A 26780-nucleotide genomic window follows, 5' to 3' on the forward strand; every position below is an offset into this window, starting at 1 on the left:
CAATGCTTGAGCGCCGTACGGACGGCGGTGGGATCTCTCCGTCGCCACTACAGCTGCAAGCGGAGGATCCCTCCACCACTGCTGCAGCCACGAGCAGAGGATCCAGTCACAGTCCATATGGTGCTCGGGCGGAGCCGGCAGTAAACCGCCACGTACAACGCATGCGCCCTATGTAGTGATGCCATGCATGCGGCGTACGTAGTGGTGCAACGCATGCGCAGCCAGCGGTTTGCCCTGCCCCGGGTATCGGTTAGCCTTTGTTCACCCCTGTTTGTAGGCTTGGGCAAGGAGGCTGTGTGTGCTCTTCCTATACTTGTTTATGTATTGTTTTATGGCAACATATATTCTTGCTTTAATCTGAGGTATATCCCATTCTAGTGATGAAGATACTGATCTTAATTCACTGATAAAATCCTGGCTAAGAAACCAACCTGAAGAATGCAGACAAAATCTTGAAAACTGGATTGGGGATTATTTTGAGAAAGCTCTAAATTGGGTCCTAAAACAGGTGAGTGACATTATATATATAAAATAAAAAATAAAAAAATTCATTCCAATTTCTCTTTATTTTTTATTTACTATGGCAGACCAACACGGCTACCTACCAGTAACTGGAATTATATATATATAAACTGTGTTTAAGTTTGGGCTCATTGAGGGGCAGTATTTCAATATGAGTAGGATAATGAGAGTATCCCTAAACGTTTGGCTTTTTTAAAGAAAAAAGCACTGTATATAAATATTTTTAATGGACAAGTTCTAAGCTGAGTGTCGGACGTGTTTTAGTGGGTTCTAATTCCTCCTGTTTCAAAGGCAGGAAATAATATTAGCATTTTCTTGTTTAAAGCCTCTCCCTCTGCTGAACTTCAATTTCATTTCCTTCCTTGCTTGGAGCAGTACTCACGTGTCTCTCTGTACATGTATTCTATCTTACTCATCTGCATGGATAACACTGTGATCAAAGCCTCAACAGGCAAGGGGATATTAGATTCGGTCTCTCCATTCTGAGGGGACAGCCCTGATCTCCTGGGCCAAGAAGCATCTGGTATCCCTGAGGTCAGAACACATTTGAGGTGTGAGAGAGTGGAGAGGCAGAAGGAGGGAGTAAATCAGTCCCATCCTATCTTTTCTTCTTGCTTATCATTTATCCATTGCTCTCCTGATTGTGGCGCCTATGAGGATTAACAATAGGCATTGTGTAGTTACCAGAGTAAATGTTTTAAGATACAGTGGTACCTCTGGTTAAGTACAGTGGTACCTCGGGTTAAGAACTTAATTCGTTCTGGAGGTCCGTTCTTAACCTGAAACTGTTCTTAACTTGAAGCATCACTTTAGCTAATGGGGCCTCCCGCTGCCGCTCCGCCGCCAGAGCACAATTTCTGTTCTTATCCTGAAGCAAAGTTCTTAACCTGAAGCGTTATTTCTGGTTTAGCGGAGTTTGTAACCTGAAGCATATGTAACCCGAGGTACCACTGTAGATAGAACCTATGTGTTGCTTCTTAAGACAGATGTTCTATCAGACATCTTGCTTTTTCAAGATTGATGTTTTAGGATTGTATATGTACTTTGAGTGCTGTCTTTGCCACCCTCAAATTTCTGTTAATATTTGCCTCCTTATTTAAATAGGACTCTACACTAGAACTTGGTCCTGCTGTTGCAAACTAGTTTACAGGTTGCTTACTGCATGCTCTATTTTACAGAATGACTATGTGGTAGAAACAAGTTTGGTTGGAACAGTGATGAATGGTTTGTCTCATCTTCATGAGTGCACTGAACGTGGACAATTTATAATCAGCCTGATAAGAGGATTGGGTGGAAATCTCAACATGAAATCACGGCAGGAATTTACAAAAGAGGTATTATTTAGAAGATAAAATTATTTTAATCATTAGCAGTTTCAGGGAGAGAGAGAGTTTAAGATTAAAAATATATCAAGAAAATAAGAAGCCAAAAACTGATATTGGCACTCAGTTGTAAAAAAAAACAAAAAACAACCACCAGAAACAAAAACTAGTAGTCTAAACCAGATGTGAAGTGCAACAAAATTTCTTGCATAAGAAATAATGTGATGAGGGAAAATGTACAGTGATTTCTAGATAGCATATGAAAATAAAGCATTCTACAAGTTTTGCATGTCTCAATACAAAAAGATTAGTACACTCTTTTTGGAAGCTAAGCTTTTTATTGTTGGCTCTCAGGCAGAAGCAAGAGAAGTTATATAGCGGGGTTGGGCAGAAGAACAGCAGTGAAGCCACTTTGCCACATCGCTCTGAATATTTATTGTTGAATGTCACATTGAGTTTTGTTAAAAGAAAAAGAAAAAAATAAAGGAGACCCATAAGTCTAATAAATAATAATGAAATAATACCCTGAGTAGCAGAAACTTAGGTTTCATGTGGTAGAGAATGAAGAGTCAGTGTTTTGGATCCAGACTAAGTCATGCTTTAGTCCCAATGATTTCAGTAGGACTAAAATGTGGCTAACAGTCTAGATCAGGGGTCAGCAAACTTTTTCAGCAGGGCTGTCCACTGTCCCTCATAACTTGTGGGGGGCTGGACTATATTTTGAAAAAAAATATGAACGAATTCCTCCTATGCCCCACAAATAACCCAGAGATGCATTTTAAATAAAAGCACACATTCTTCTCATGTAAAAACACCAGGCAGGCCCCACAAATAACCCAGAGACGCATTTTAAATAAAAGAACACATTCTACTCATGTAAAAACATGCTGATTCCCGGACTGTCTGCAAGCTGGATTTAAAGGCAATTGGGCCGCATCCGGCCCCCGGGCCTTAGTTTGGGGACCCCTGGTCTACATCTAACTCTGTAGAATCATTAGAAGGGAACATGCTTTATATGTTCTAAGCATGAACTGACATGTTCAAATTTGAGAGACAATTTTCTAGATGAAAAGAGGATACAGTTATTTTCTGTATCTAAGTTTCTATATCCAGACATATGGTCTAGATATAGAATGTTTTGTTTTTAACTGTTTTTAACTGATAATTTTATTGTTTTATTAACTTTGTAAACTGCTTTGAGGTTTTATTTCAATCAAGTGTTAAATAAAATCTGGCAAAATAAATAGATGTGTTTGTGAAGGGTGTGTTTTATAGCAATTATGTTTGGTATTTTTAGGAGTACATTTTAAAATGTTTTAAATACAATTTTTGAAAGGTGTTTGCTTGGGCACGTGAGTCTCCACCGAATCCCAACAAACCACTGGACACCTATTATGACCCAGATACTGAACGCCTAATGTCATACCAATTGAAAAAGCCTGAAAACCTGACTGCTGATGATTTCAGCAATGTCCAGACTCTTCCAGTCATTCAAACGCCTGATATGCAAAGAGGCTTGGATTACTTTAAACCTTGGCTAGGCTTTCATAGTAAGCAGCCATTTCTTCTTGTTGGGCCTGAAGGATGTGGAAAAGGGTATGGATTTTCATTTTCATACTAACTGTGATATCAGTGCAGTCCTACTAATACTTAAAATAATGTTGATGGCTGTATTACTTGAAAATCAAATGTTCTCTGATGGATCTGTTCCGCTATGCCAGGCATGTGGATTTCCCCCTTCTGTTTCCTTATACCATGACTTCACTGCCCTGTGCTCCATTCCTTCTGAATTGCAGGTTAACTAAGAATATTCCTAAAATATAATGTGCAGGTTGCTTTGGGTTTTCCATGCGTGTCAGGCTGTCACATGGTGTCAAGGCTGCTCCCCAGCCAAAGGAATGCACATGGCAGATAGTTAACTCTTTATTGTCAAAGAGAACACCTACAGTCATTTCTATGGCTCTGAATACCTATACACACCAATCTAGCGCCTAGGCAACTATTCCCAGTTCCTAGGCTATATGTTGCTACTGCAAGTCTAGAGCTTATCTGAACATTTAAGGAACCAGCTCTAGTTGAGCTAGAGAGAGTCCGAAGTGGTTGGAGCTTTGACTTGAGGTTGAGTTGTGGGTGGGATTTGGATTAATTGTTAGCTAGCAAAATGAGAGAGAAGCTTCCAAATGAAGTGCTGTGCAAGAACAATCAACCTCTCAAATAACTGAAAATTCAAAGAAGCCTGAAGGATTAGAACAATTTTAAAGTTTAGCTTACTAGCCGTGCTGTAATGAATACTCATGTAAAAACCATGTACTTGTCCAAGGTTAATGTTTTGCTTTCTGATTGTTGCATGTTCATTTCACATGGCTAAGACAGACTTTTGATGTTTTTCTCCCAGTGTGCTGTATTTGCATCTTTTCATTTTCCTCCCCCCAGAATGCTACTTCGTTATGCCTTTTCCCAGCTTCGGTCCACTCAAATTGCTACAGTTCACTGCAGCGCACAGACTACATCTCGGCATCTGCTACAAAAATTAAGCCAGACGTGCTTGGTGATCAGCACCAATACTGGGCGCGTATACAGGCCAAAGGATTGTGAAAGACTGGTTTTATACTTAAAGGATATCAATTTGCCCAAACCAGATAAATGGGGAACAAGCACACTTGTGGCTTTCCTGCAGCAGGTGAATAGAATTTGGTTTAAATGTTGCTTTCAGAATTCTAGTATAGGAAGGAACTTTACACTTCCTTTTCTGCTTTGAGTCACATTTGATGTTTTCACAAAATTGCACTATAATATCTGGTATAATTTTTTCCCCTTGAAAATCCTTGTGTATTTTTTTTAAGCATGTTTCTCTGAATACATTTATGTGCCTGTCAGTAGAAGACTTCTTGTTCAGGAGGGTGAGCTTCTGGGTGCGCTGCATGGCTATTCATTACCATCTCAGGTCGTAATTCTGACAGTCCTTTCCCTAAATAGGAAATTATGCAGTACATTAAACATGGGTACAGAATAAAGTTTTCAGCTTAACAAGAGTAGGCAAGACAAGTAAAGATGCATAATGTTTGGTTTAAATAACAAGTTCAGAAGTGTTTGTAGTGCAGCATTTTGATTCAATTATTGTGGAAAACAGGTCACATGTAAGACAACCTACATTTATATGAACTTCAAATTGCTTCCATTCAGTGTTGTTTGATTTCTTACCAGCCATTCACCTTAAGGTTCCAGCGGGAGGTTGCAACAATTAAAATATTAATATTAAAATCAGTTAAAGCAAGCTACAGCGTAAAGAATAGGGTGGGTTTGAGATCTATCTATAGATACAGATAAGGTACCAAACACCCAGATAAAGAGGTGTATCTTCAAGATTCAGTGGAAGCTATATAATGAACGTTGCAGATGCACCATGAGGAGGAATTCTACAGGTTGCTCTACTATGCCAATTGGGGCAACTGATAACACTGAGGCAGGACTCTCCTGGCAACCCGCTTGGTCCCTTCTCAGCCTCCAGGATCCAGTTCTACACAATCAACCCATTCTTCCTCTTGCTCTGATCAGCCCTGTTTAGATATTTCCATGGGGCTCACAACATCAGTAGTGATTTGGGCAGTCTCTTCAGCTAACAGTGGGCTTGCTGTAGCATTCCCAACTTATAAGATCGTGTCTTCCCTCTTTTCCCAGTGACTAGTTCTCCCCGCAGTGCCTTGCATTTTGAGTGTTACCCACCTCATGTGCACCTTCATATACTGTAGAAATTTCATACATTCAGAATTAATGAATGAAGGAAGTCTGTTTGTTTTCCTTAGTAGATTTTGTTTACATAATTCAGCATTTCTCCTTGAAGAAATGTGTGCATATATACATTTAGCGTAGAGTTAACCTTCCCTTTATTAGACCACATAAAGTCATAGTTACTGCTATTTGTGTAGTCTTTAAAAGAGCCTCTTACAAATATTAAACATTATTTCTGCTTATTGTATGTGACTGTTCTGTAAATTTTATCTTATCCCAAGGTGCTGACGTATCAGGGATTTTACGATGAAAATCTTGAATGGGTGGGGTTAGAAAACATCCAAATTGTGGCTTCCATGTCTGCTGGGGGAACACTGGGAAAGCATAAACTTACTTCCAGGTTTACTTCTATTGTCCGTCTGTGTGCAATTGAGTAAGTATCTTGATAATTCTTCATATTTTCATACATTAGACTAACTTTATGAACTCTTATTATTCCTCTACACATCTATATTCTCTAAATTATAGCTTAATGTACATTATCCTCAGAAGAGTAGTATGCTTAATGTCAGGGCTTGGATTGAAGGGGGAGAGATTGAGGAGGAATGGTGGAGGTCACCCCCCCTTTTCTGGAGCTTTCAGAGGAGAGGAAGGCAGTATTGAATTACAGCAGTGGTTTGAGGAAGGTCACAGCTCAGAGACAGGCGAACAGAAGATTTGGGAGGTGTTGGGAGAAGGGAGGGGGGGAGACAAAGCAGCCAGCTGGTGTTATCACTGGAGAGTATTTCTGACCCCCCTTCTCCCAGAACCTAGCATTCATTGAGGGTGCAAGAGCAAAGGACTCAGAGACAATTAGCCCCTGGCAGCCACCGTAAGGGGAAGTGCTGTTGGTAGGAAGAGAGGCAGACTGCATTCCTTGTCCCTTGCCGTGATGGTTGAATAAGCTCATTAGTAAGAACTCTTTGTTTTTCTCTGCTCCTTGCGGCCACCGGGGGAGGTAGAGAATTCCCCGGAGTCTGACACTTATGGAGAATAGAATTTTTATTTATACGTTCTCTTTAGACATTGTGGTGAACATGTCCACTCTTTAAAGAAGGGAGCAGGCAGTGTTGCACATGGAAGCCTCTGCTGGCTCAATTTCAGACCTTCCCTCTTCAACATGGAAAGTTTGAAGGGAGATTCTAAGAATGTTTGGGTGCACACATGTAGAATCCTCCCCATTATCTTAAAGTCATATCCAAAGTTCAACTTGGATATCATCCATATTAAGGCAGTCCCCCATTAATCTACCAGTAATTGAAAGCATAGCTAATGAAGTCTGGATCTGACTCATCTTTTGGTTACTGGATAAAAAATAGTACAGGCGGCGACCATTTTGTGCATATCCAATTGAGGTGGGACCACAGATGTACAGGTCCTTTTGGTCCCGGAAGAGGGCATAACGGGGGCAGGGCGGGCTTATACACACTCCACCTATGTACACAGGGTCCAGGAACAGAACCTTTGTGCAAAATGGTCACTGTATGTAATGATCTTATAGATTAACATTTTTAACCAGTTACTAGCACAATCTTTTGGATGAAGATCTTCAAAGAAGCCAAACTGCATTTCATTTTTGGTCTGTTCAGCTCATACTGATAGCTTATAGTTCTAAGTAAACAATACAAATTAATTTAAAATAACTGTAAAAGTTTGATACTTATAATTCCATTTTCTAGTTATCCAGAAAGAGATCAGTTGCAAACAATTTATAGTGCATATTTAGAACCTGTTCTACACAAGAACCTAAAGAATCATCCTGCTTGGGGATCTTTGGCGAAAATCCATCAGTTGGCAGGATCTATGGTTCAAGTATATGAGCAGGTACAAATGATTTAATTTGGATTCTAATGATACAATATAAACTTTGGTGTAGCATTTATATCTCCTGTATTAGAGTGTCTACATCCTGGTGAAATAGCAAAATACCTAGTGGCACAAATGAATCTGTTCAATTGTGTCTCCCATTCTATGTTTCCTCTGTGCTTTACAAGCTGTTTCTGTATGTATACCAGATTCTCCTGTATCCAAGTTTTAATTATTTTAATCTTTGTAGTCATATTTATAATGGTGAATATCTGAACTCCCAGTGTCTTTTAGAGCAATGCAGCTGCACTGCGTACAATACATCTGAAAGCAAGATTCATTGAATCATAGAGTTGGAAGGGACTATGAGGGTAATTTAGGCCAACCCCCTGCAGTGTAGCAATCTTTTGCTCAATGTGGGGCTCGAACCCTCAACCCTGAGATTAAGTTATATGCTGAACACCGTTATTTTGTCTATTCACTAATGAAACAATTCTATACTGTAGTCCTGTGCACACTTACTTGAGAGCAAGTCCTGTTGACTTTTGTAGGAAGTAAACTTGTGCATGATTGAGCTTCTAGGCATGTAAATGTATATACATTTATTCTGTAGAAAAATAGGAAATTACTGCAGTATATTGTTGAAAACAAGTGGTAGTCTTGTAGTAAAAGAGGTAGCTTTGACATCATTTATATTTCCAGATTCGAGCAAAATTCACAGTAGATGACCACAGCCACTACCTATTCACACCATGCATTCTTACTCAGTGGGTTCTAGGATTGTTCAGATATGATTTAACAGGAGGTGAGTAACTCTGACTTACTCTCTATAACTAAGCACCTAGTTTTTGCTGGACTTGAAGTTGCCAAGCTGCTTCTTAATCTCTGCAGACTGTTCTGATGCATATGCTGCTTCAGGTTCAATACTATTGTCTGTCAAAGATAATAAATGCAAACAGTATAAATGTAATCATTGCGGTCAGTATGGTGACATATGCATATGTGGTGGCCATGTCCTGTTGTATCCAAGTTTTGGAACCTGCTATTTGCAGAAATGGCAAACATTACACATCAAACTATATGCCACACCAGAAGTAGCTCTTTTAACCATTTGAGAGGAGCAAAATGAGAAATTAATATCTAAGGAACCAATAGTAATTACTTTGTTCATTTATCACAGGGTGATAACCAAAATATGGAAAACTTCAGAACTTCTGACATTGAATTCTTGGTACAGTGAGCTGTGGCAAATAGCCCTGGTAGAAAAAAAAATGATATATCAGTTTAAATAAGCAAAAGGCACAGCTTTTATTTTATAGATAGATAGATAGATAGATAGATAGATAGATATTATTTTATCTCAATTACAAGTCAGGGACATATGCAGCAACATCTACTGAAGTCTTTCCTCACATTATGAAAAAGAGACAGTATAATAATATTATGATGTAGCATACATATTTTATTTGTCACACCATTTTGCTGTCTTACTTGCTGCTAAGATGAGGTGCAACTATACTTAGATAGCTATCCTGCCAATCACCTAAATGAAAATTCTTACTAAGTTCCATTGTATTGTTTTTGTGTATTGCTTATGAAGAGCCTGATTTTACCATGTACTTTTGAAATTAGAATAGTTTTGAAGCCATCATTTTTATTCTTTATTTTTATTTCCCCCTTTGCTTCTTGATGGTCTCCTTCTGGTATGTAACCTTTATTGCTGCGTTAATTTCTTTTGAAATACAGAATTTAAGAGGTTGAACTCTATAATGTATATTATTAATTTATACTTCATAGGGTCATCAACACACATGGTAGATACTGTTTTGGAAATTGTTGCTTATGAAGCCCGCCGTCTCTTTCGTGACAAAATTGTTGGATCCAAGGAACTTCATGTATTTGATAATATTTTGATGAAAGTTTTTCAAGGAGATTGGGGTTCAGATATTTTGGACAACATGGCAGGTAAAATAAAATAAAATGGTTTTGTTTTCATGTTTCCAATATTTATTGCATTAAAATAAAAATTTATATACAATATAATATGACCCCACTTTCATTATATTTTCGCAGACAGCTTCTATGTAACATGGGGTGCTCGTCATGAACTAGGAACTGCTATGGCCCCTGGACAAACATTGCCATCGCATGGAAGGCCACTTGGCAAACTTAACTCAGCAGACCTAAAAGATGTCATCAAAAAGGTATATCAAAACAGATCAATATATTTATTTATATGTATTTCAGAAATTCATATGGGACTGAATACTAACTTGTACAAAAAGAATTTCCTTCACTCAGTGGGACTTCCCCTTCTCTCTTCCTTTTTGTAGCACGCTCACTACCCCAAAATTTGCTCTGAAGAGTCCCCGAGCTGCCGTAAAAACACACAGTGCTGCTTATTCTAAACAGTTGCTAAAGACAGCATCTTATATAGCTAAGGTTGTCCCTCATAAACTTATTTGTAGGACTGACTTCTGTGTAAATATGCATAGGATCAAGTTTCTAAGCTCTTAACCCTTTATCATGGCTGCTAAATGAGTGTAACTGCTTATTAAAGCATACATGCTTATCATATGCTGGCTCCATCGATCCAGTAGTGACTTGTATGTACAAATAAGCCATTAGAGCTCATTGTAAATTTCACATGACAGCCCATTGATCATTTAAAATTTGCTGACTCACAGCTGAATATGTGAAATTCACTGGAAAAAAACGCATTCTCTAATTGGCCCTGGGACACCACCAAGTGGATTGTGTTGCTCCAATTATCTGAATGCAGAAAAACATTCAAACTCCACAGGAAGCTCTTGGTCATACCTCCCTTGGAGTGTGTGTTCATTTTCCTGCCTTACTTCAGGAAGATGTATATGTATTCACTTTCTGCTCTCCCGGTTTTTACTTTCAGTTAGACAAGTTTGATTTTATGAGTGTTGGTGAGTTCTCAGAGTGACTAGTTATTTCTTTGTGTTTCAGTAGTGTCAGGTGTATCTTCTCAGGGTTAGTGGTGAATGTATTTTTTTCTGGGGTTTTTTTTGACCTGCTTCTCCTCGGCATCTGTGTGATGATTAATCATTGTCTGTTGTCATTTAGCAACCTCGTTCTTTAATCAACAAAATTATTTAATCAACTGAATTGCTTGATTCCCTTCCTAAAATGAATTGATCAGTTGATTCTTTCCTCCCCAGTCCTAATTAACTGTTATGGATTAATTTCAAACTGATTTGTCTCGTTCTTTTATCTCCTGGGGGGTGGGCTTCCCCTTTGTTTATCCTTTCTGCTGTCCTCTCTGAGGCTCTAAACTTTTTAAAAGAGCAGCTCATTCCCACCCACAGTCACCAGGGTCAACTGTAGAACAACCCACTTTATGGTATCCTAGTACTCACCAGAGAAGGGATTGTTGATCATATCTGAATAGATTTTCAGAGTGGGCACTAGAACACCACCAAGTGAGGTGTTCTATAGCTGATGACTATGGCTGGGTGCATGCTTGGAAACTGCACTGTCCAGAGAGTAGCCTTATTGTGGTAAATTATTGTCTCCTGCTGGATGTGAATAATATACCACAGTATTAGGTGTCTTATACACTTAGCCAAGAGACGGTTGACCAAAAGCTTCCTGAAGAGTATGAATCTTTCCCTGCCTTTAAGAAACTGGAGGAACACAACCTACTTGGTGGTGTTCAAATGCTCACTCAAAAGCACCTTTCAGATAAGACTAATGGTCCCATTTGAGGTGATGTAACATGCTACTAATGGTGATGTTTCATCTGTGATAGTGGTTTCATATCTTCTTGTTGCTTATTGAGTGATGAACATGCGTGAATCAATGAATCACCTGCTCTTCTATTCCTAATCAGGGAGATCTAGACACGACTTTGGTTTTATAATAACAACATAGACTCCATTTTATAGCGGGCCACCAGATTTCATCACTCACCCAAACTTTCCAGCTGTACAAACATTTTTTCCTCAATATAAATTGAGGTGAGAAGCCTATGAAGAATGAATTAAGCAACTTCTATCCTCTAGAATAAAAGTGGATTTTTATAATTCCTCATTTTTGCTAGAATATCTCAAGAATCAGTAAGCCACATAGGAACAAACCAGTATTATGTCTCTGCTGTTGCATATCATTATATTTAATGGTTGCATTTACATTTGGTTTACTTATTACTTCTTTCTCTTTAGGGCATTATTCACTATGGGCGTGACAATCAGGAGATAGAAATTTTGCTGTTCCCAGAAGTCCTTGATTATGTATCTAGAGTTGACAGAGTACTGAGTTTTCCTGGAGGGTCGCTTCTGTTAGCAGGCCAAAGTGGAGTGGGCCGTCGAACTGTTACTTCATTGGTTAGTCACATGCATGGAGCTGTTCTCATTACACCCAAAATTTCCAGAGGCTATGAAATGAAGCAGTTCAAAAATGATTTGAAACATGTAAGTTGCAATATATATATATCGTATGTTATTCAAGCTTGCTTCTCAAAAAACTTAAATAAAGGAAGATCACTATTGGACAATCGGTTGTCTATAGGAGTTGAAACATTATGCTGTGTGCTGTTTATATGTGCCAAGCTGAACTGGGTGGTACTATATATACACCTTCTTAAATTATTTTAAAGTGGTCTTTATAAATGAGTAGAGATTCGGGGATTTTCAGTTTCTTTTGTTTATCCATTAGCTGCTTTAGTTTTGACAAGATTTCTGGATTAATACCATTCACCTTTTAAAAGTGTTATCTGTTCCTCCCATATTTTTGTGTTTTGTTTCTTTCCTCAATCTTGTCTGTTCTATTTTGAGGTGTATATCTGACTATGAGGAGGATAGTATCATTAGAAATATATCAACTGTCTCAATAACTTCACATCATAAACTTATTTTTCTTTAACATATTTTGAATTATAGCTTGTCAAATAAACCTTTGGTGATTTGTGATGTTAAACACACTAAATAAACCCAAAACTGCAGTAAAATAGTTGAGGCCAGGCACCTCTCACTGCATTTACCCTCAAATCATATGCTTATAGCTTATGTGTTGAAATATTATGTGGCTTGCTGCATTTGTTTATACCATGAAAATATAGATACTGTGTAATCCTAGGTTAAAGTGTGAAACAGATCTTATTTTGGGAACTTTATTTTCAATATTTCAGATAATTTATTAGCGATGTTTCAATTCTAATGATTTGGCAGGTTGATATATCTTCCCATAAACAAATCTATTCCATTTTTCCAGGTGATGCAGCTTGCAGGAATTGAAGCTCAACATGTTGTGTTGTTGCTTGAGGACTACCAGTTTGTTCAATCCACATTTCTTGAGATGATCAACAGCTTACTATCGTCAGGTGAGATTAAAATAAGAGGTCAGTGGCCTACAATAGGGCCTGATGTGATGGCTGCGGCAAAATTCAATAGGCACTGGATTCTAGTTGTGTCTTGTAAAGTACAATGGCCCTCAGACATATCACTTGTCAATAGTTCAGTGTTACAAGAATTGATCTATGTGATCCGCTCAGCCCCGGCTTGAGTTCTCTTCTTCCTCCTCACGGTTTTTGGAAGGTTTTCCTTCCATTGTGGATTAATTGTTGTTTGTATTGTTGCCTGAACCAATATGGACTGTGGTTACTCTTAAGTTTAGAACTAGCCAGAATCTTAAACAACTTTGAACTATGATTCAAGATCTTGGCTTGTTCCAGAAGCTGGTTGCCATAGTTTTCTGGTAACTGTGGCTGGGAAACTATGGCTAATTGGACATTTCCTGGCATCATCGTGGCTTACATAAGAAAAGGATTAAGGAGCCTGCATCTTAAAGCAAAAGGCTAGTTAGGTTTTCTTAAGGAAATAGTAAATTGATTGTTTATTTTATAGTGATATGGAAGTGTATTGGCTTTTCCTGTACAAGTCAAATTTTTAAAATTTCAGTTAAAAAAGGAGAAATATAATACTATTGCTATTGTATTTTCCTTTATCTGGTTTTATGTTCGAATTAAAATATTTTCAAGTAAAGAAGTTATAAAACATTTATTTAATTGTTCACAAAATGGAATTCTGAAAATGATTTTAGTGATTTTAGATTTTTTAAAAAACCTGTTCCTGAAATAGGTGAGGTTCCTGGCTTGTACACAATAGAAGAATTAGAGCCACTCCTGTCTCCTCTGAAAGATCAAGCATCACAAGATGGATTTACAGGACCAGTTTTTAACTATTTCACTTACAGTAAGTGAATCACAGTATGTATGTATTTGTGTATGTATGTGAGTCATTACAAAGGAATCTGGGGAGAAACATGGCAATTTTGCAAGTATATATGATAAAAATTACCTATTACTAAAATTTTATATGCATTAGGTTATACAAACACATAATAAGTGCTGTCCTACTGGATACTTTTTCAAAACAGAATTCATGTAGCCCAGAGGGGGGTTCCAAATCTTGTTTGTCTCCAGATTGTGGCTGTGATGTAAAGGAAGCAAGCAGGTGCACAGCCCCTAATATCATATTAAAATGTTATGTAAAGTATTAAACACAACGTTTATGATTTACAAACACACCGTATACATTTTAGGAATTCAACAGAACCTTCATGTTGTGTTGATTATGGATTCAACTAATCTGAACTTCACAATAAATTGTGAAAGTAATCCTGCCCTTCATAAGAAATGTCAGGTCCTCTGGATGGAGAGTTGGTCTGAAAACAGTATGAAAAAGGTAAGCACAGAGAGAAATACTAAAGTTCCATTCAGTGTATTTAATGCCCTCTAGGATTAATTTCTGTTGCTTCTGTATTCATATATTCAAAGTTACGCAATTTTATTTAATTACTGAATTAGAGGGATAGCAGTTATTGTGAATGACAGGCTACCCAGGGAGTGAGCAAGAGGACTACTATTCTATGTAGATGTAGCCTCTACTTCATCTTAAATGGTTCTAGACTGGTTTAACTCATCATCCTTTTACCCAAAAGTAGATGCTTACACCTACTTTTTCATCTCTGCATCTGCTTCCAAAGTGTGGAAGCAGAGTAACCTCGAGATAGAGCACAATTACTCTAAGTGTCCCAGCCTTAAGAAGCCTTTTCCTTGTGCCCAGCTCCATTTTCTAAGAACTAACCACTCCAGGAGCACCCAGGATTCTTTCATAAGTTTGGATTGGGTGGGACCCATGCAATGATATTTCCTTGGTAAATATCTACTTGCAGTAAAAATATCCAGTGATACTGTTTGTTTTTATCTTAAACTTCATGTTTTAGATACCTGAAATGTTGTTTATTGAATCAGATGAAAAAGAAAAAAGTAAAACAACAAAGGAACGCAGAAAGAAGAATTCTGGTGAGATCTTTGCTTATTCCATTAAACAGAATCCAGATGGGGTATAGGCTGCTCAAGACCTGGCCCAAGCACTTACTGCAATTTCACCCATTCTTCCAAATTACACCAACAATCGGATACAGTCGTACCTTGGAAGCCGAATGGAATCAGTTCCAGAAGTCCGTTCAACTTCCAAGGCGCAGCTTCTGATTGGCTGCAGGAGCTTCATGCAGCCAATTGGAAGCCCCGCCGGACATTCGGCTTCCAAAAAAAAAAGTTTGCAAACTGGAACACTCACTTTCGTGTTTTCAGCGTTCAGGAGCCAAAACGTTTGACTGCTAAGGCGTTTGCCAGCCAAGGTACGACTATACTAACATTTGTTTGCTATCAGTGTCCATTGTCATATAGGTCTAAGCCAGGGCTATAGTTGCTCATGTTGTATACCAGTGTTTTTCAACCTTTTTTGGGCAAAGGCACACTTGTTTCATGAAAAAAATCACGAGGCACACCACCATTAGAAAATGTTAAAAAATGTAACTCTGTGCCTATATTGACTATATATAAAGTAATTTTTCCCACGGCACACCAGGCAACATCTCGTGGCACACTAGTGTGCCGCGGATCAGTGGTTGAAAAACACTGTTGTACACTATACAGCAGCTTGTTGAAAAGAAGCCTGGGCCTACGGGGGCAGGGGCGGGGATTACTCTCCTCAATTGATTGGCAGATGAGAGGCACATGGAGGAACAGCTCTGATGACATAGAGGATGTAATATACCTCACTCAACCCAGGCTATTTGAGTCCCCTCAAGGTTCTTTTGAGGAGGAGGATTTTTCTGTCTTGCCTTGTCAAGCTGTTGAATGCATTACCACCCCATACCCCTCAGGCTTTTCAGGTTAAACACAGACATTTGGAAAGAAATAAAAGGCATTTTTGTGTTATTTGTCTGTAACTTGACTTGAAGGGAACTGCGGCCTGAGGGAAGAGGAGAGCCACCTACTTCCTCAAAACTACTGTGTGTTCTGCCTTTGAGCACCAGATGGAACTCATTCCCACTTCAGAGCTTCAAATCATTGAAGGAGAAACGCCTTTTAGATGAGAACAACAGTTCCTTTTCTGCCATGCTTCAAATAATTTGGCTTTTCGTTATAGTTGTGTTTGTATATTCTTTGCCTACGTATAAATGCTGATTTTCTAAACATGTTTAATAGGCGATTCTGAGTTCCTGAAGTCATTTTTGATGATCCATGACTCATGTAAACCGTATGGAGCTACGCCCAGAAGATATTTGACTTTCTTGCATATGTACCGTGCCATCCATAATGGCAAAAGAGCAGAGCTGATAAAAAGGCAAAGCCATTTGCAGGTACTGGTATATAAGACATAGGTTACTTTGGATTTGCATTATCTTTCCAAAACAATATGTTTGTCTTGGATTATTTTGTCCAAATAAGAAGGCATTGTTTCTGTATATTTCTTACTATCTAAATGACATTTATTCACTCTCCACTTGTCAATAAGGCTGGAGTGGCTAAACTAAATGAAGCAAAAGCTCTTGTTGATGAATTGAACAGGAAAGCTGAAGAACAAAGTATATTGCTGAAAATGAAGCAAGGTGAAGCTGATGCTGCACTCCAAGAAATTACTGTTTCTATGCAGGTAATGTGTATAAACACAAAGTTGCAAACACATTACAGGAAGGTTGAGAATGGAGACTGTCCAGTTGATAGCATGCTGGTAAAGATGCTCAAAAAGATTGAATGAAGTAATCAACAAGGCATAGAAAGGTGGAGAAAAAGAGTGCAGTTAGTAAAGAAAGGTGAATCTTCTGGAGAGAGGGGAGCTGCCCCTTCAGTGCTGGCTTTTACATGAGCCTCAAAAACCCATTTATTCAGAGCTGCTTTTAATGATGGTGCTGTTTTGAATTTTTTAAAGGATTATATTGCTGGTTTTAAACATGCTGATTATAAATTACCTTTAATTTCATAAGAGTACTCTGCTGCTTTTTGCAGTGTTTTAACTGCTGGTTTAATTTCTTGTATATTTGACAAATGTTTAATGTAAACTGCATTGAGAGTGCTTTCCTTCTAAAAACAGCAGTGGACATGTGCTGGGGTGGCATTGCTCACTTAACCTCCCGACAGATGAGCTACTGCTCTTGTCAGGGAGAGAAAGGGTGGGGAGGGTGCAAACACACTGGCAAGAGTGCCAGATTGGCTTCACAGATGTGTACGCACTGCAATGACCTGCCTGCCTGCCCTCTTCCTCCCAGTAAGTTGTTGAGAAGTCATTCTACCACGATGTCCACTACTGTTGAAAAGTCTGCATGGAAATCTTGAAATAAATAAAAATAAAGATAAGGTGGTAGAAAGAGAATAGCATGAAGCAGAAAATGGTAAGAGATTTCTGCAGAAGCCACAATTGGCAAAGAAAAACATTGGCAAAATTTCTTGCCATTGTCAACATTGCAAGATTTAACATGTTGGATGTAATATAAAATTGTTCTTAGGGCTGTAGGACTTCTGAATATTAGATCTGTTATCTTGAAATATATGAGGTTTTATATTTTGATTTTATTCTGTGAACTGCCCGGAGACCTCCAGGTATAGGGCAGTATATAAATTCAAGCAATCAATCAATCAATATATTTAGAGAGAGGGAGAGAGCAACCTAACTGTGGGTGACTGCTGCTGTGCTATAAGGGCTGGGTTGAGTCTCAAGGCCAGGGGAAGCAGGGTTTTTATCTGATCCTGTGAGCCTCTGCATCAATGCACCAGGCTGATCTGTGTACAAGTACAAAATCACCATAAAGGGTAAAAGTCCTCATCTTGCGGAGTAGCAGGGATGCAGTATTCAAACCCGAAAAATGGGGGGGGGGGGACCACCCATGTTGTTATCTCCTGTGGATAATACCTATTTTCTTATAGGATGCAAGTGAACAGAAATCAGAAATGGAGAAAATAAAACAAAAAATAGCGCAAGAAGTTGTAAAAATCGAAGAAAGAAAAACGATAATTGAGGATGAACTGAGAGAGGTTCAGGTAATCACAATGGAACTTTATTGGCTTTAGATCCTGGTTTATAAAACACAAAGAACATAATGGAGCTTCATGGAGCTTTTATTTGTGCTCCATTATTTCCTTGATGTGCAATCAAGAATGAGTTATGTATATTTTAAGGGGACAAGTACTGAAAAAGACATGCCTGAGTGCATAATGGCTTTGAATGTTGGCTAGAGTAAAAACAAAAGTATGTGAGCATCTCCATTTATTTTCATGTAAGCTTCTTAAAGCTAACTTTGGTCCCTGTGGAGATAATCTCCATGGCATGGCTGGATAGGCCATTAAATGGGAGTAGGATTATTTTCTTTCTGACAGAGCAGCAAGACTTGGAGTGATTGGAGGGGCAGGAAGTTAGGAAGAGATGAGTATTGGGGTAAGAAGCCTCTCTCAGGCTAGTATCACACTGCTTCTCATCACTTTTTGAGGGGGTCTTTGATGTCATGTGACATGCTCTCAGTTCTCTGCCTAGAAGGCACATAGCTGTGGCTCCTCATTGACTCCTTACTTGTCCTTTCCATTATCTTTTCTTCTTCCTCCTCTTTGCTTTCTCTTAGCAGCCTCCTTATTTTCTAGTGTTCTGGTCTCTGTCTAGTGCTTTTCCTTTTTGGTACTTTTTATGGCCCTTCAGCTATATTGTGGAACTATGCAAATTCTGGCCGCAGCATGAACCAACAGCTTCACGCCTGACAAGGAGTGAAGAAAGTAGCCATGTTTGTGGCAGTGAAATGAGGAACAGAAAGAACACACTTAATAAGCAAGGGACCGAGGGGTGGGGTATAGCAGAATGTGGAAAGGTTCATTAGTGGTCACAGTGGGAAAATTGGACAGGAGAGGGAGTATTGCTTATTATTGCACCCCCTGCCCAATCCCCTCTCATCCATGTGACTATAAGACCTAAATTAATATTCCCCACTTATTGCCACCTGATTTTATTATTTATTGAGACATTGGAACTGCAATTAAAAAAATGAAGTTAAAACTAATCAACTTTGGTAATTTTCCTGTTTTTCTTGTTTTAGCCCCTGGTTAATGAAGCTAAGCTAGCCGTTGGAAATATCAAACCAGAATCTCTGTCAGAAATCCGCTCCCTGCGTATGCCACCTGACATAATTAGAGATATACTAGAGGGTGTCCTGCGGTTGATGGGCATCTTTGATACATCATGGGTGAGCATGAAGAGGTAATTGAAGATTTTATTCATTTATTTCATTATTTATAGTCTGCCTCTCAGGACAGAAATCCTTCCAAGGTTTCTTACAAGTGGTGTCAACAAATACACATTAATAAAATCACAATAAAAATGTTGAAACCCAAGTCATCAGGACTGGGAATAGTCCAGATCAAGCAGAATCTGATGGTGTTGTAGGGTGGTGGCGTTTAGCTGACGTCCCAACAGCTGAGTTGCTGATGCTTATGGGGACAGAGGGGGTGGGGAAGTCAGTCCAATGCAAACACATTGGCAGGAGTGCTAGACTGGCCCTGCTGGTGCATTTGCACCACACTTACCCCCCTGTCTCCTCCCCCCCCCCAGGAAGCGGCATTAGATATTGGGAGACCAGGCAAGTGCTGTCTGCTGTTGCTCTGACGCCTTGCTTGCTTGCCTACCTCTCCTAGAAATAAAATCCGGGGGGGGGGGGGGGAGAACTATTGTTAAGAAAAACAACTTGGTTGTGTATCTTTTCCAAATATTATGTATTTTATTCTGAATACAGTGGTATTTCTGGTTAAGTACTTAATTCGTTCCGGAGGTCCGTTCTTAACCTGAAACTGTTCTTAACCTGAAGCACCACTTTAGCTAATGGGACCTCCTGCTGCCGCTGCGCCGCCAGAGTACAATTTCTGCTCTTATCCTGAAGCAAAGTTCTTAACCTGAAGCGTTATTTCTGGGTTAGCGGAGTCTGCAACCTGAAGCGTATGCAACCTGAAGTGTATGTAACCTGAGGTACCACTGTACCAAAGAAAGACCATAGCGATACCTGCTATGAAGTGCCCATTTCTGCCTTTGTATTCAGTCATTTAATATATTTTGCAGTTTTCTTGCCAAAAGAGGTGTGAGGGAAGATATTGCAACCTTTGATGCTCGAAATATTCCAAAGGAAATCCGTGAGAGTGTGGAAGAACTTCTAGCTAAAAATAAGGGATCTTTTGATCCAAAGGTAATTTCTTTGTGTACTTAACAATTTTATGACATGTATCTGAAGAAGTGTGCATGCACACAAAAGCTCATACCAAGAACAAACTTAGTTGGTCGCTAAGGTGCTACTGGAAGGAATTTTTTTATTTTATTTTGTTTTAATTTTATGACAGTGCACTTTTGCAACTGGTTATTTGCTGCTTCTACTTCAAATTGCAATCCTATACACGCTTCCCTGAGAGTGAATTTCATTGAACCAAGCAACACATGCTTCGCAGAACACACATAAAAATTACTCTGTAGTGTTATGCTTGACTACTCAATTTTCAATTTGAAGCTGTAAACATTTTTGTGGTTTAGTACATTGAAAGGCATAATAAAGAGCTAGTAAAAAAGAACTATAAAATGAAATAATAAATACTGATTAAATGAATTATATATTGGAATCACTCATCATCCAGCATTACAGAAATGGTGGAAAAGGGGGGAAACCTTACTTATTTTTATACATTGAAATGGCAGTGCTGCTTTGTACAGTAAGTTAATCATGTTATTGGTTTAATGCAGGATACAATTTCCATTGACTCTGTATTGCCTATTTTATGTGTGGGGATGGAAGCATTATATTTATAGAAGTGTATTTAAACAGTTAAAATGGATGCACGCCTTCTCACAATAATATGAGTATGTTTCAATATTTCAGAATGCTAAAAGGGCCAGTACTGCAGCAGCACCCTTAGCTGCATGGGTTAAAGCCAATGTTCAATATTCTTATGTCCTGGAACGAATTCAACCTCTGGAAACTGAACAGGCATGCCTTGAAGCGTAAGTAATGCACTTTTTTTTACAGTTGCTTTTAATTCTTCAACAGTAATATGAAAGTAATATGAAACCAATGTTTGGGTTCCTGAAGTGAAGACCACAGCCACAGTGCTCTTCTCCTAGGATCAAGGCATGGTTTAGTTTAGTTTTACATTTGAAGCATGGGACTAATCTGATGGAAGAAGAGTTTGACTCAAGTCTGAAAAATAAATTCAGCATTCCTATGAAATATAGTTTGGAATCAAACATGCTTTTTGCACTGGTTGTTGTCTACTCTTGGTCTATACCAACAGTTATTGGCACTAGGAAAAAATTTCGTTACCTATTATATCTAATTGGATTAATACGTTATCTCATTAGGCCAAGGCTGCAATTCTGTGTATACTGCAAGCGTCATTCTGAGACTTACTTTCAAGTAAGCTTGCGTAGTGTCATGGGCCCATTTGATCTATTGTGATCTGGCATGGTTTGAGATCCCTAGATAAGAAAGGAGGAGGGAGAAGGAGAAGAAGTGGATTGGAGGTTAGTTGGTTGGGAGATGTCTCCTCCTAAAGCCTTTGCCCAGTCTTATGCTAATTCTTTATTAATTTGGGAGACTAGTCCTGCCATGGCCTCAGTCTCGCCTTCTTTGCCTGCATCTTTCTGGCCTGTTAGCTTCCCTGGGGGGGCTTTGCTGTCATGTTGAGATCTCTCAGGCCTGGTATTGCCACCGAGGTAGAGATTGATACAGGTGGAGAAAACCAGGACTTGAGGGTTCCTTCTTTGCTTATGCTTTGTCTATGAGGCCTATCCCATCTGCAGCCCAAGAGATTCCCACACAGCAGGGTTAAATCTATATGCTACAGATCCCAAACATTGGAAACATCCATCTTTGAAAGGTGCCTACACTGTGTGTGTGTGTGTGTGTGTGTGTGTGTGTGTGTGTGTTGATTGGTAAGGATCTCAATTATTATTCTTAATATATTTCAGTAATCTAAGGAAAACAGAAGACAGAAAAAAGAAGCTAGAAGATTTGGTTAATTCTGTTGGTGAAAGGGTTGCAGAATTAAGAGATAGGTATGTATTTTTCATCCAAACACTTTACATTTTTAATTAATTGATTAGAACTTTTAATTATGTCCCATCTACTGGTACTTGTGTACAGAGTGGGACAAGAATACCTAAAAGATAATCTCACCAAATATATATCTCAACCAAATCTCACCAAATATATATCTCAACCAAACAAAGAGGGCCTCCTGCTGACACAATTCCATCAGGATTCCTCCAGAAGATGTAGCAATCAGGCCTTTGGTATAGGGGCACCTACTCTTTCAAATCTCTGCTGTTACATACCAGACAGGTCCTATCTTTTATCTTTTCAGCATCTGTTGAAGACTTTTGTTTTCCAGTAGGCATTTTAAGTAGAAATTTCTCCACCTGTCCGTATCTGTATTGGACTTAAATTATTATTATGTATGTTCTTGTTGATGTTTTTTTCATTGTTAAATTGCCTTGAAATGTTTTACAAAAAGTGACCATTGCTTTCCTTTTTAAATTAAAAAAGCCTTTATGTCGAAACGCATTCTTTTGTTCCTTAAGTCTTAATAGTTCAGTTGGTCTACAGGTTCCAGGCCAGAACAAGTGAGGCAGCTAAGCTTGAAGCAGAAGTTGCTAAAGCACAAGAGACAGTGAAAGCTGCGGAAATATTGATCAAACAACTTGATAGGGAGCATAAAAGATGGAACTCCCAGGTTGGTTGCTAAAGCTTCAGTAAATATATGTCTTTTCTTCTTCAAACTGAAGTCAGTGTTTTATTTTCAGAAAACTTAAATGTCTCTGTACAGTATAACATTCTACAGTAGAGTAATTGTGTGGAATTATTTTACTGTTGCATATTGTTTGGCATTCACCTCTTGAAGGCGCCTATTGCCTTCACTAGAAGAGGGGTGTGTGGAATGAAGCTATGCTTATTCAACAGTAAGGAACCCTAGATTAATTGCTAAGAAACCAAAATCCCTCTTCTAGCGAAGGCAATAGGCACCTTCAATAGCAGGCAACTTGAACAATGTACTGTATTTATTGTCTTCTGTTGTGACACTACTGGCTGTGGCCCACCTCTATGCTAGATTTGATTGCCTTAAGTATTAAAAACTATTTAAAGGCCCTGAACTGACTTTGGGAGGCATACTTTTATTTTCCAGTTCAGCTATTCCATAGAAGGGACTTCCACTTCATCTATAGTATCCAATGGTACCACTTTGAAATGTTACTTTTTGGCCTTATCTCAGTTTTGGGGCTATTTTCAAAGGTTTTGGTAGCACAGTTCTGTCATTTTACCATTACTTGGAACTTGTCTAACATCAGGTTCAGCTCATGCAGTTATTTACCATGCTTTCCCCAATCCCCAGTGATGTTCTCTGCTCAGTGGAGATTCACTAGATAACATATTTTTTTTAATAAAAACTTTAGCCCGTGATAGTGAAGGAATTATTCCCAGCCTATACTTGCCTGCAGTATTTTCACAGGCATTTAAGCTGAAGTCGTTGCATGTGAAGATGGAGTGGATGATATGTGCGATGGATCCAGTATGCATTTCTATATGTTGTCTGTCATGTGACCCTGAAAATTATTCAAGGCTGACGAAGTTACTAGTGTGGCTATATTATTATTTAGTAAGACTGCTCTACTCATGTAAAAAAAAATCACTTAAGTACACAAAGAAATACAGTATCGTGTTGGAAATCTATTTTCAGGTTTCAGAGATAGCAGATGAATTGAGTACACTGCCAATGAGAGCTCAACTGTCTGCTGCATTCATTACTTACCTTTCTGCTGCGCCTGAAGATCAAAGGAAAGCAAGTTTGGATTCATGGACAAAATCAGCTAATCTGGAAAGTAGGTATTGCTATATCTTTGATAAGAAAATAAATAAAATATTAATCAGAATTATAAGGTATAATTATGTGTAATTGAACATTGATTAGTCAGTAGTGTTGTACTAGGAAGCAGAGTTGTAACTCCTTTACTCAAACATAGTCATAGGGAACCTGTCTACATCAAGGGAAGGGGGGGGGGATTCCTGAAACCTCTTCAAATAGAACTTGAACAAAATAATATCAGCTACTTTCTGCTTAGAAACAGATAATCTGTTTTGACTTTTGTGTGCAAATTGTGCTTTAGAATCCAATGAAAGCAAGCTATGTGTTCTATATAAGGGGTTGTCCCTCCAACTAGCTCTCAGTGATCAATTTATTTATTTTACTTATGAGGCCCCTTAATGAAATACTGGTAACACACACATATATAATATGAGGAGGTAACCACAATTTAATATGCCCTAGATGCTCATCCAAATGGTGAGAAGCCATACAAACATAAAATGCTCTCGCAAATTTAATGGAATTAAAAGAAGCGTCTTCTGTTTGTTAGAATTTGATCTTATGCGATTCCTGAGCACAGAGAGTGAGCAATTGATTTGGAAAAGTGAAGGGTTGCCCTCGGATGATCTGTCAATAGAAAATGCCCTTGTGATTTTACAGGTAAATTGTATTGCTTTGCTTTTTTGTTCTTTTGGAGGCACTGCCTGTGTAGCATGATGGCACTCTCATCCTGAGATAGTATGTGCAGTGAGAAAGGCTACAACCTGACAACCTCATTCTAGGGGGTGCAAGTGAAGAATGAGGTTGTCTGTCACTTTTTATCCTCAGTGCAGTCTTTTAGATCATTTTCTGCCTTTACTCAATGTTGTCTGTGGAGTGGACCCATGATCCCAAGAATACTATATTAGATTATCTAGGAAAGCTTGGGCTCATTTGCAAGGAAAGGTGGGATATAAATTTAATAAATAATAAGTTAAGTAAAACAGTGTCTCCCCAAATATCCCCAAGTGAACTGTTAAGCATTTAAAATTTCTTTTCCTGCATTTGAAATCCTTGTAATACAGTAGTTGAATATCTAAGAAGGATACTGCAGTGTTAAATTTGAAATGATTTACACATGGAATTTTATTTCCTATCTTTCCGTCCCCTTTCCTGTGATATCTTTTTTTCTTTATATACGATTGCTGTACCCAATGCAAACATTTTCAACTTTTCATTACTTCCTTTCCGGATTGTTAATGGGGTGTTTCAATACAAATTATATAGTTGTGTAGTTTCTTTCAAACAGAACCATGATTGAAACACATTTCTCCCCCCTCCTTTTTTTAAACAGAGTAAAGTTTGCCCATTTTTGATAGACCCATCTTCCAGAGCTACTGAATGGCTGAAAACTCATTTGAAAGAATCACGCTTGGAAATCGTCAACCAGCAGGTCCTATTTGAATCTTTTAGATGGTTCTTTAATTTTGGAAAAGAGATCCCCTCGTACCTTTTTTTAAATTATAAATTTTCCCTCCACTGATCCTTCAAAGATGAGCCTGCTTATGCAAATACCTGATCTGAAAAAGAATTGTCCACATCTGTAGTGTTTTATTCCCAATTTGGGGGTGGGAGTTGTAGGAACCCAATTTCACTTCTTCCTCATTAGGTTCAAAGGCATTTAAATGACAGAGGCATTCATATCACTCCAAACATCAGCCTCCTTCTGCTGTTTAGAGGGCTAGTGACAGCCTCCACAAGGTGCAGTGGGTGTACTCACTTTCCTCTCCACCTTATGGCTAATGTTGCATGTGACAGTGGTGCTCCTCATTCAAAGTACTGTGCCAGATTTTTCTGTTATTAGAGGAGGAGATGTGGAGCACAAGAGCCCATAGTTTGGCATTGCTTCCAAACAGGGACTGTGTGTTTTAATACAGCCTTGATAAAATCATTTCACTGTATTTTGTTTACGTCTTGACTGGATCTGAAAATGTCTTGATGATGCACATTTATTTATTTTTCCTATCATCGACTTAACATGTTAATATTGAAGTTGATCGAACAATGATGGTAAAATTTTATTTGTGCAGGATGCCAACTTCATTAACGCTCTTGAGCTGGCTGTGCGATTTGGGAAGACTCTCATTATACAGGAAATGGATGGAGTAGAACCTGTGCTTTATCCATTGCTCAGAAAGGACCTTGTTGCGCAAGGTAAATTTTCAACTTTAACTGTGGCAGGAATACAATACTCCCCCCCCCCCCAACCCGGCTTCTAAGTCAGATAAATGGACAAAACAATTTAAAAGTAGCTGTGCTGTTTGCATAGATTTTTTTTCCAATCCAATATAATTTAAAATATTATATCATCACTAATAATTCTCGTCAGTCTTCTAGTTCACTCAGGTCTGGACGTGAAACAATAAGCTCTGATGTTGTTTAACTGAGGAAATAGGAACAATTCAGCCATGCAGAATTCCCCTCTGTCTGCTTTGCAGATGGACACTTTTTCATGAGTGCAAGTGTAGCTATGGAGTATGGGTTCTTTATTATTTTGCGTTTGACCATCATGCATTGGTAATGTTTCACAGCTTGTTATAAAAATAAGATTTATATGTTACAGTGAATTGGTGCATACACAAATCCTATTTGGGATTCAACATTTTTACAACAAGCAGGTGAAATTTATGTGTTAAATAAGTAAAACCAGTGCACGTCCTTCACCTGAAACAATCTGCCGACTGATAGATTATACTAAGGTTCACATTGACCTCTTCACACCTGGACATTTTTTCTTAATTGCACAATTATCCTTAAGTGACACTTCATTACGACCATCTTTGGTCCACAGTTAGCACAGCAAGGACTCCCCCTGGGTCTGATTCATTCCATGTTTGTTCAGTTGGTCAAATTAAGCAGAGTTTAAGATTATTATTATTTGCTATTTTTTGTTATAATTGGATTGCCAATCAGTTCCAGGAATACTTACTTTCAAGAAAGGAAGCAGGATCTTCTTGTGTCAGTGTACACAAAGACTACACAAAGACTCTCCTGCTTGGCAGGGGGTTGGACTGGATGGCCCTTGTGGTCTCTTCCAACTCTGTGATTCTATGATTCTACTTGTGTGTTTTGCATCTGGTTCAGAACATGGTGGTAGGTTACCAATAGCATATCACAGATGTACTCCATTATAA

General features: G+C 38.6%; 1 protein-coding gene across 1 annotated transcript in view; it reads left to right on the plus strand.

Moving 5' to 3' along the window:
* DYNC2H1 (dynein cytoplasmic 2 heavy chain 1) overlaps positions 1–26780 on the plus strand; it is a 139761-nt gene that overhangs the window by 39565 nt on the left and 73416 nt on the right. Inside the window, exons 40-65 of the mRNA XM_033146197.1 lie at positions 379–508; positions 1701–1856; positions 3181–3440; positions 4278–4524; positions 5855–6006; positions 7292–7436; positions 8121–8223; positions 9216–9383; positions 9492–9622; positions 11609–11857; positions 12657–12765; positions 13523–13636; positions 13986–14128; positions 14670–14748; positions 15940–16094; positions 16250–16387; positions 17656–17769; positions 18810–18970; positions 19823–19946; positions 20628–20749; positions 21716–21802; positions 22353–22479; positions 23482–23623; positions 24158–24267; positions 24941–25039; positions 25677–25800. Coding sequence (XP_033002088.1) covers positions 379–508; positions 1701–1856; positions 3181–3440; positions 4278–4524; positions 5855–6006; positions 7292–7436; positions 8121–8223; positions 9216–9383; positions 9492–9622; positions 11609–11857; positions 12657–12765; positions 13523–13636; positions 13986–14128; positions 14670–14748; positions 15940–16094; positions 16250–16387; positions 17656–17769; positions 18810–18970; positions 19823–19946; positions 20628–20749; positions 21716–21802; positions 22353–22479; positions 23482–23623; positions 24158–24267; positions 24941–25039; positions 25677–25800 — 3689 coding nt within the window. The remainder of the gene's footprint in view (positions 1–378; positions 509–1700; positions 1857–3180; positions 3441–4277; positions 4525–5854; positions 6007–7291; positions 7437–8120; positions 8224–9215; positions 9384–9491; positions 9623–11608; positions 11858–12656; positions 12766–13522; positions 13637–13985; positions 14129–14669; positions 14749–15939; positions 16095–16249; positions 16388–17655; positions 17770–18809; positions 18971–19822; positions 19947–20627; positions 20750–21715; positions 21803–22352; positions 22480–23481; positions 23624–24157; positions 24268–24940; positions 25040–25676; positions 25801–26780) is intronic.

Source organism: Lacerta agilis, chromosome 4 (assembly GCF_009819535.1).
Source record: "Lacerta agilis isolate rLacAgi1 chromosome 4, rLacAgi1.pri, whole genome shotgun sequence".
In the NCBI taxonomy this organism is placed as follows: Eukaryota; Metazoa; Chordata; class Lepidosauria; order Squamata; family Lacertidae; genus Lacerta; species Lacerta agilis.